The 11,108-nt window shown below is 34.6% G+C and overlaps 1 protein-coding gene across 1 annotated transcript; it reads right to left on the bottom strand.

The window, feature by feature from the left end:
- Positions 1–4,654: 4,654 nt before the first annotated feature.
- On the bottom strand, positions 4,655–10,920 carry LOC147499919 (histone acetyltransferase GCN5-like). The gene is given in 16 exon segments (XM_086561671.1): positions 4,655–5,098; positions 5,350–5,463; positions 5,548–5,689; positions 6,034–6,042; positions 6,045–6,074; positions 6,077–6,125; positions 6,554–6,672; positions 6,750–6,804; positions 7,002–7,070; positions 7,747–7,846; positions 8,341–8,384; positions 8,946–9,114; positions 9,852–9,923; positions 10,179–10,259; positions 10,339–10,403; positions 10,486–10,920. Coding segments are annotated over 15 exon segments (1,506 nt in total). The 3' UTR covers positions 4,655–5,098; positions 5,350–5,396.
- Between the last annotated feature and the right edge of the window lie 188 nt (positions 10,921–11,108).

Below are 11,108 nucleotides of genomic sequence, written 5' to 3'. Positions count from 1 at the left end.
AACGTGACTAATAAGCCCATGGGCCTCCAAACCAAAACTGCATTGCATAATAAAGGAAAAATACACTAAAACAAAGGGATCAATTTATACGTTATACGTTGGCATTATTCCCAAGGGGGGATCAATTTATATTCGGCATTATTCCCAAGGGGGATCAATTTATATCCATTGGCATTTATTCCCAACGAATATATTTTTATCTGTTGGAATTTATTCATAACGGATATATTTCTATCCGTTGGGCCTTTGCATATATATTCAAAGTCATTTTCATTCCTCACTTCAGCTTCTCATTTTCATTCTCTAATCTTTCTCAACTTCAATTTTTATCTCAACTTCAACTACTAATATGGGCGGATCAAATATTGTTCACATTTCTACACCTGAGATTTGTCAGTGGTGTAAGGAAGTTGGTTATTACGCTACTTCATGTCCATACATTAACATCAAATGCCCAAAATTTGAATGCAACGGCATGATGATAGTGGTCATAGCTAGCAATGATGATGGAACATTGGAAGACAAACTTCTAAAGTGTGATGTTGATAATTGTCCCTCAAATATCAACATCTATCATTAAAAAAAGGTTGACATGCATGTATGTCATTTTTGCAAGGAAGCAATAGATTTCTGCCCTAGGTGTGGCTTGTGCGATCAATGCAATTCTTCAATGTGTGGTGGAGAAACAAGTCGTACTTCTTAGAATGTAAGTGTAGGATATGTAATATTTGCATTTTGTTTAATTCCCTGGTGTATTGTCTTTAATTGTTTTGCATGTGTTTTTAATTCCGTAAAATTTTATAAGATGTTCTGTGTTTTTATTTCAAATTAAGTTATAATGTTTTTCATTTCTAGTTGAGTTGATTTGTTTTTAATTTCAACTTATAAACAAACACATTTTTTCAAGAAAATATACTTTCATTAAAACAAAATACAATTTTATTTAAAGAAAAACATACACGTAAACAATAAAAACATATTACAATATAAAATTTAAATAAATTAGTACGCTAAAACATAATCTAATACCACTCAAGTACACGTTTAGGCCCAACGGTACAATTTTTGCAAATCCTCTCAAATCATTCAAAATTGAGAAGGTTTAATTTTTTATTAAAAAAAAAGAAAAAAAAATACTAGACGGCAAAAGTAGTCCCGTCTCACTCTTGGACGGGACAAGTTGTCCCGTGCGAAACATTTCTATATTCTTGACGAATTTGGTTTCAGATTTGACAATTTCAATAATGAAAACGATGTTTTGACCACGCATTGGTGATGATAATTGCCAAATAAATTGTCAATTGTCACATTAGAAATGAATTATAGGATTGCGTTGATGATGCTATAACTAGGTTCTTCGAGCCATAAAAAGAGTTAAAAATAAGCATTACACATAAGTTTAGTACTATTTAAACCAAGGCCCAAAATTTCGATATCGGTTAATATATCGGTGTACTCAAAAACCGAGATATATCGGATATCTCGGTTTTTTTGGTGACTAGTCCAAAGTTTCTAAAATATCGGATATCTCACCGATATATCTCGGATATATCGGATATTTCAGAAATTTCAATATTAAGTTATTAACAATTGGTCAAAAAGTCAACTGATATATATCGATTATCTCGAAAATATCGATTATATCGGCGATATAAACTTTCATATCGGAAATTCCGATATATCTCGGAAAAAAAGGGATTCAATATTCGGTGGATATATGTCGGAAATATCGATATCGGTGTACCAATTTACCGAGATATATCGGCGAGATATCGGATATCTCGGCGATATTTTGGGCCATGATTTAAACAAGTACGTCTCCAAGCACTAGCCTCAAGGCTTCAACCACACACTGCCCATTCCACAGCTTCACTGTTCCATGTAAGTTCTCACATTTCACTACGTTTACACGGGACGATGCTTCGAAATCTGTCCCTTTCCCAGCTTCATTGTCGACTCCAAGTGAAACAAGACTCTCCATGTAAGTAGTTGCATGAAAATAAAATGTTGAATCTTTGGTCACGAGATTCCTCAAACTTCCTCTTTTTAGGTCATATGAGAGGAGGGGTGAAGAATAAAAGCTTTGTAGGGTAGAGCAAAATCAGCAAATCACCTTGCGCGTTGATGTTAAGGTTATATGGTCCAAGATTTCTGGAAACCGTAAATTTTCATCATCCATAACTCAAGACCAAAATTACATTGATGATGAATTGTACAAAGGTATCCCTCCAAGGCGTCAAGAGAGATCGTGCATTCATCAAGTGTATCGGCATCTCTACACTATATGATAGCCGGGTTTTGAGGAACCCACTCTTCACTATCGAGTAGACAAATTGAAATCTCTCTATTTGCTCAATTTATAAACACCTCCCTCATAAAAATTTAGAAACCACCTTTTATTAATAATTTAGAAGAACCTCCTAATGTAATTTAAATTATATAATTATTTTCCATTTTTCTCTCTAAATTATATAATTATTTTTCATTTTTCTCTCTAAATTTAGAACAAACCCTCTTTTATTAATAATTTAGAAAAAAACTCCCTAATATCACCTAAATAACATAATTATCTCTTATATTAAATTAGATGTGTCTCCCTATGTAATTACAATTAGAATCTAAAAAAACTATGTTAATTATCGATCTCAAATGACGGGTTTCAAGACTTCAAGAAAAAAAAAACCTCTATACATAGCACGGTTTGCATACTTGTTACTGAAAAAATTAGGACAGATAACTTACCAAATTCATTGCGAGGACTGGCTATCCAATGAATAGCGCCATTAACAAGAACTCCAGAATGTATACTGTAATGAATTGTATAAGGAATATCTTTGATCATTGTAAGTGAATCATTCCTTAAGGAGTAAAGTTTAAATGTTTAATAGAACTAGGGGCGAAATTGTTGAACAGCACTGCTATATAATCGTCACAGGTTGCACTGTAACCAAAACCAAAATGACCACCTAACAAAATCTTCATATTTGGAATTTCTTTGTATTGTCTCGTAGCAGGATCCAGTAACCGTATTTTATCACTAAAACGATTTTTAATATATACAACTCCATTACAAGCGCATAAAACATAATCGTAATCAGAAAACCGAATATTTAGGTTTAAATATTACAAGCGCATAAAACATAATCGTAATCAGAAAACTGAATATTTAGGTTTAAATCACTTGGCAGACAAGGTAATTCAGTATTTGGAATTGTAGAATTTCATATTAGTGGTGATGCTAGGAGAGTTGTAACATTATTCTAATGAGAAAAAAACCAAAAAGAAGAAGAATTGATAAGAGAGTAGGCTAGAATAATAGGGTTAGAGTCATTGTATTATGATTGTTTTCTATCTAAAGTTACGTACTTATCCTAAACTAAAACATAATAATAGAAAACTACTAGATATAGATGTCTACACTTATAGAAACGTGAGACTTTTCATATTGGACAAATTCTAGTTGTGACATATTCTAATAGGAACAATTATTTTAAGGTTGCCAAATCTTTCTTTGGATCGACTACGGTGTTTTTTTGACGAAAAAAGGACTTCGAATCAAATTCTTCCATGATTGAGATACACACTGAAAACGTAGAAGAGACCTTACCGGTAGTCTTGAGAGTATATCCTCCAAGATCTCTCTTGGAAGGAACATGTTGCTTGACATCCTTATCGTTTATCTTCTGCACAGACCTTCTAGCTTGGAAAGAAGAGAGAAAAGAAGCAAAAGACAGGAATATATAGCTTTTCAAAATATTGAGGCTTTGTTGAAACACAATCCTAACATAACTCGTTTATCTTCCAATTTGAGAGTTGAAATTAGTTTTCCAGTATGAAAAGGAAAGATACACGAGTATTAGGAAAGCAACTTCCAATTTGGACGTACAGGCAGTCGAAAACTTGAATTCTGCCGGTTGGTAAATCTTCATGAAGAGATTCCTCAGCTTAAGATTTCAGGTGAAGATGCGCAGGTGAGAAGACTGAGAAAGCGAATGAGATCAAAGAGTACAGAAATTGAAAGGACGCAACAGTTGAAAAGTTAAAGGTGATGAACTTGAAGTGAGTAAGAAGCGTATGGGCCAAATTTAGGAAACCAGTTGAACTTGCTTGTGAGCTTCTAGGATTTGTGGATAGGGAAAGTTGAGCTAGAAGCGGGAAGGCAGAAAGGCTCACGACTTGGCGATGAATATTTGGCCAAAAAACCAAAAAACAAGAACAAAGAATCGGAAACTCCATTCATCCTGGAAGAGGATGTCATCAAAATATGTGCTCAAATTTTCTAGCCATTACTCTCCGTGAGCAATGCTCAGTAAGATGAAAATTTTATAAGGAGACCAGTCAGGGAGATGAAAAATTGGTATACATGTATTAAGCTTTAATTTGTAACCATTTCTATCACTAAGCAACTCTCAGAAGAGTGGAGAGATGATGTCGCAAGGTATTGGATTGAATTGCTAGAATGTAAGCGGATGCGCCAAAAACTTTCAAAATCGAACTTTGGGGGTTTAAGGTTGTTTCATTCCAGATTCAAGCTTGATTAGGAGTTTCGAGAAGACTTTTGTGGTCTCTTTCCAGATGAGAATGAATGGTCTGCACAAAACAACAATGAGACCCTGCCTAACGTCCAAAAAGCAAGGAAAACAGAGAAAAGTAATGAGGTCAAAAAGGTGATTGCACTGTGTTAGCACTCAGCAATGATCCATAAATAGGGTCTGTTATATACTCAGTTCTCCGAATAACTTACATTCTAGCAGATGCACAACACTCGCAAAATACCAGCTTGGAAAAATCGTATACACTTTTTTAAATACAATGCTCAATATGCATGACTCCTTATTCCGTGTCTGAGCATAAAGAATACAACACTAATTTCTCATGGAGTGAATCTCGTTGCCAATCCAGTCACTATTGACCAAACATGTACATTGCTCAGAGGTAAGGAACGAAGACCACATACTTGCAGTAAGATATCCATACGTGTAAATGGGTTCCTGTTCAATTCTTGTTCAGTTCTTGACCACTGATGGACCATGCACATCTTAAACTCTTGTAGCACTTGATTTAATATGTGCTCCACTGCTTGTTGACTTCAGGGAATCTAAGGAAAAAAAAAAAACAATGATATACCCTCTGCAAAGTTGCAAAGAGAGCAGAATTCATCTTTAGACATAGTCGATACATCAAAACCATGAATTTTACAGGTGAAAGTGTCTTTCAAGAAATAATCAATACCATCATTCCTTGATTACCAAATCAAAATGTGTATGTGTAATCCTACAGGCATCAACCGCATGTAGTTTATTATGAGTTTCAGAAGAAGCACTAGATATAAGGCCAAAGTATTATTACCATATCCCTTCTGACAAAGAAGTATGAATTGACTTCTGTGTAATCCATTACTGCTGGACTTTGCTACAAGCTTGAATACCTGATTGAACTTTGAGCGAGAAGAAGTTTTCCAGTCTATGCATCAAAACAATGCGATTTAGGCAGGAACGAGACCAATAAAATGAAATAATATATAAAGAAATTGAGTAAAGAGCTCACCTGGTTGCACATTTGTAATAGATAGTATCAGGGGAGTTATAAGTGCGAGCATTGGCAAACATCCTCTTTATATCTGCCACAAACATCTCAAATGTGACATAGTATTGCTCTGACTCTAGCCTCTTCGACATTGTCCTCAAATCTGCATTGTAGAGGAGATGAACTGAAACATAAATACAATTGTATAGAAATGGAGGGGAAAAAATCACTCAAACAGCGGAACAAAGAAAAACCGTCTTTTTTGCTTCTGTGTGTTATAGATACATTGACAATATTTCCTAATTTCCTATCCTTCACCTAGGGAAACTTTTTTCAAGTGAAATTGTTGAAAAAGAGTATGCTCATTCAGTGTCTCTTAATATTTTACAAGTATGACATAAGCAGCCTAAAGAAAATAGGTCACATGATACATGCACATGATAAAATCAGTTATTTATGACAGAAATATGAGAAACAAAATGCATTCATCTAGTACATATGTCTTACCCATTGGATTTTTATTATGTCATAGTAATCAGGCACGTCCGTGCATCAACTGGTTCCTTAAAGGGCCAAGCATCAGGATGGTCATGCATCATCTGTTCACAGGCACATGAAGGCTATTTAGTTGATAAAAACTAACCTACTCTACATATATATATGAATGTTCTAATTACACAATTTTCACTCTATTTCTTTATTTTGGAGACTTAAACAGATAGTCGACGTGAACTTCAAACACATGAGCACCAACAATCATCAGTTTCTCAAGTAATCTAGACAAAATAGTAAAAAATTGCATTTGCATTATTTCAATTAGTTTGTGTTCACGAAAGAAAACCAGTGAGGTGATCATGCTTGATGGAAACAGGCATTATGATCATAACAATGTGCTGACACCTCAAAACATAAACTATAACATGTACCAGTTGGACAATATTCCATAAAAGAGAGCAAAACAATACAAAACAAAACAAAGAAGAAAAAATAAATAAACATAAGCTGAGAAAATTGAGAAGAAACCTGCCTTCAAAAGTGCGCGCATGAAGTTATTCAATGATTGTCGATAGGTGGCACTATCCACAGAAGCATTTACTGTTCGGAAACGTGAATGGCCCCACTGGTCAGCAGTATACCCAGCCTCTCCTGTTGATATAAATTATTACTTTGTTCTGTTAAACACTATATGCATGTAAGAGAAAGATAGAGATTGATCTACTTACTTAAACCAGGAATATCCTCTACTTTGACGAGCTTTTTAGGGATACCAGCTTCTTTCTGCCAAAAAAGATAAGGAAAGAAAGGTTTCAAATACTATATATACGACAACAAAATGTCAATAAAGTCATGGCTTTTGGATGTGGCTTTAAAACTGAAAGACAATAAAATCAACTGGCACGAAATTAACGACTATTTAAAAAAAAAATCATATAATAGGGCTCAAGGTACAGCTTCGTAAAATGGTCATACCCTACCTTTTGAAAATCAATTCCTGGATAAACAATGTGACAGTTTGAGAGTTCTCTTATCTTCTCATCAATTGCCTACAATTACCAAGAAATGAAACACCTGGAATGAATTAGCATGAATCGTAGATAACAATCAAAATTTGAAGATATGAATCTATTCATATATGATAAATGTGTTCAACATAAACTGATGTCCCAATCCCAAGCTCAAACTCAACCAACATGACCAGGGAGCAATACAAACGTCCTGTTAACTCCTCCTACATCCAAGCTCAATGCACACCTAAATTCTAGAATCAGTGCTAAATTTTTCAAGTTTCAAACTTGCACAGACAAATGGACTTCACAGATCTGCTTATTCAACTGTTTGTTGAATTCTTAAGTTTTCCACTACATATGATATAGGTTTTACAAGCTGAACAGTTCCTCACTTCCTCTTACTTTTTATTTTTATATTTACTTTTCTGAAATGAGCGTCAGAGATTCTTTGGGAAACATAACCATATTGTTTTTGCCCTGGGGTTAGATTTTTACAAATTGCCAATACAAGTTATGCCAATTTATTTAACTTTAACACTAACTCAGAATACTAACTATGTTTTTGAATAGATATGAAGAGGGTAATGCAGAGGAGAGTATCCGCTTAGCTACATTTAAGTCTATGAGCTCTACCTTTGGTAAGAGAGACCACATCCGACTTATGTTAATGTGACTTTCCTATTTTACTGAATATAGCAGAGACTAGGTTTACCAGCCGCTGTCTGCGAATCATTGTCCATAAATCAGTATACGGAAGTTTTGGATCTATTTTGCACTCCATAAGTATTCCTCCATCATAGTCTTTAATGTACCTAAAAAAAATACCTGCAACTTGTCAATCAAATGTTGATGAACCAGATGAAAAACTCGGAATTACATCGTATACAGCATAAACAAGTCAAACCAAGAAATTGACAAAACAAGGATGAAAGCAATAACTTTTGGAGTCTTTGTTTTATAATAGCTGCTCATTCTATTATAGGAAGGTACTTCGAATGAATTATCACATCACTTATCTAAATTAACGAATTTCCAGAAAGGTTTTACAACTAGTTTTCTTTTTTATCTTTTTTCATTTCTTTTTTTTTTTTTTTTGATTGATTAAATAGCAAATAAAACCAAGTCAATAAACAATACAGAGGAAACTTTGAATTTCAGGACCTTGCTCATAAAGTCTGAAAAGAATTTCCTCTATATTGTAACTATTATGCCAACATGCTTAAGTATCAAGCCAGACATTCTACCGAGAGAAAACAGACTATTATTATAATACTAAATCTCTGTCAATCTGATACATAAATCATACCCTTGCCATATATCTTTGTCCAAATTAATCTCTTTCGTGAAACCCTGCAAATGATAAAACATTGTTATTTCATGATACCCATCAACCAATCAAACTTTCAAATTTAACAATGGAAGAAAAAAAAAAAAAACATTAAGCAAAGCACTGACGCCCAAAAGCTACAAGAACCAAGAACTTCAATACAGAAAGATGAAGTAAATGCTAAAAAAAAAAAGGCTAAAAATGCTAAGCAATCAAATTGGTTTTTAGGGATTAAAGGAAAATCGTAAATCATGAACTAGCAAATAAGAGATCTAATTATAAACACTTGTCTACTCAAATGCCAAGAAGGCAAGAAGATCCACCCATTCCAAGCAGGTTGGCTTAAGACATAGATCTTTCTGTGGCTACAGCTGGATTCATTTTCCAGTTGAAAATTCATATGTCCTAAATGGGTTCTCTCAACATGTTCGCCTTATAACACATTCTTATAAGCATACCTTCCATTTTTACATCTAGATGGATCCAGAAACAGTTTAGCAGACATTCCATGTTACAACAAATTGAACAAATTATAAAGTACAAGCATGTAAAAACAAGGAGAAAGCACTTATAGCAACCCAGACCTGCTTATTAAAATATCCAACTGCATTATTGTCTGCATAAGTTAGAAAATGAGTGAGTCCATCAACATCACGAGCATGCTGTTTCAGGTGATTCATCAGTCTTGTGCCGTAACCCTTTACTTGTTCATCAGATGTGATTGCACAAAAAGCTATCTCCCCAAACTTTTGACTACGCAAATTGAACGACAAAGAGTCAGGGACAAGTATGCAAGCAAGTAAACAAAAATCATTAAGATATAAAACTAAGGTGATATATAAGGGGATGTACTTTAGGTCCTCCAACACATTCGACCAAACAAAAAAGGAGAAGTTTAATTGACATGATCACGTCCTCAAAGACATAGCTGTATTCTAAACTGTCCATTGTTAAGCTCGAGCCAAACAACCACATGATGGAGAGAGGAATGGCGCTCTACAGTCAACTTTCAACCAGTGAATGAATTCTCAGGAACCGATATGTTGAACCTTAATTAGTGAGGGCCTATCCTGTTACTGAGAAAATTCAGCGTCTTACAGACCTCTTGAACTTCCTAGTGCTGTAATATATTGGTCGAGGACCAATTGAGATCTCGACAGGAAGGTGAAAGTTGTCCCGAAAGTCCAAAGAATGTTGAGACATTTTTGCTTCAAGATATTTATAACTTTATTACGCATACATATGATACAGAAAAATTTGACATATGGGAATGCTAGCTTATATCAGACATTATAGAGGATGAATATAACCGGTGAGCCCAATAGACGTGTACAGATACAGCATCCATATAAAAGTCGGTGGAACGGATTATAAACAGAACTGAAACTAGACGTCCATCCTCCACAGATTTAAGAGAAACAACCCTTCCCAGCAAACAAGAGTAGAAGAAATAAATTCAATGGCTAATCAATTTTGATGACTTACTTTACCTGATATATGGACGATATGTTATGCCACCAACAACACGATTATGTCTTATGACCATTACGGACTTGTGGCTTCTGCAACATATTATAAAAGCACACATAAATTTACAAAGGGAACTATATGAATAGAATTCATTATAAATAGATCACACTATATAGTATACGTGTGAGTTAACACAGAAATATAGCACATACCCGAGTTGGTAAAGTATCAAATTTCAAAGAAATAAATAGTGTCATGTATCCGGTATGTATACTAGAAACAAGACAATCATCAGCAGTTCACATTCTATGACGTTTGAACAAGGTATAACGATACACAGAGCGCACCTGTCCATAACAAGACGAACAATGTATTCCTTGGGCATGTTAGGTAGTTGTCTAGCAAATATATTCTTCAATCCTATTAACCTGAGGGGAATTAAAGAGGACAAAGAGTTAAAAGAAACGTCTTACCTATATAAATTATGTACAAGAGAAAACGAATTACCATATCATATGCTCATCAACTCCATCATTCGCAAAACACACAAACTTGAGCCTCCCTGCTTCTTCCTGTAACAAACATTTTCCCCTAGGCATACTTGGTAATAATTACAGAAAGAAAAAGCTTAAATATTAATTACTAAACAGTTACCTCTCTTTTCAAGCTTTCTTCTCTAGCACTATAAGCACCACTAGTCTGTAAATTCTCAGTAAAAATGCCCTTCACATTATCTTCTTTCACAACAATACCCGATATCGAACCATTACTCTCTTTCACCTTCTCTTCCTTCACTTTCTCAGTCTTCATCTTTATGTTCCTCTTCACATTATTCTCCAACCTAGCACTGGTAAAAACTCTCATCGACTCATTGTTATTATCTTCTTCTTCCTCCTCTTCCTCTTCTTCTTCCTCTTCCTCTTCCTCCTCCTCCTCCTCTTCATCTGACTCATCATCTGATTCCGAAATGCCACGTGGACTAACATCATCTTTCGTTGGGAAATTATTATTTGTTGAGGGTGTTGATGGTAATTTACGTTTGTGTACTGCCGAACTTATTGATTGTGAAGATGGGGATGCTGATTCCATTTTTCTTTGGGTTTAGGGTTTTTAAGCTCGTCTCACTTTACTTACCCATGTTTATGGACAATATTTACAGGGAGGAGGTGGGTTGACTGTTTTGTCCTTCGATTGTTATTAAATGCGAGGGTGGTTTTGTAAATTTATGAGTTTTGGGATAAGGGGTGTTTTAGGTAGTTTTTTTATATTGGGTATTT

The sequence above is a fragment of the Coptis chinensis genome, chromosome 5, assembly GCF_015680905.1.
Source record: "Coptis chinensis isolate HL-2020 chromosome 5, ASM1568090v1, whole genome shotgun sequence".
Lineage (NCBI taxonomy): Eukaryota > Viridiplantae > Streptophyta > Magnoliopsida > Ranunculales > Ranunculaceae > Coptis > Coptis chinensis.
This window is presented reverse-complemented; position numbering and strand designations above follow the sequence as displayed.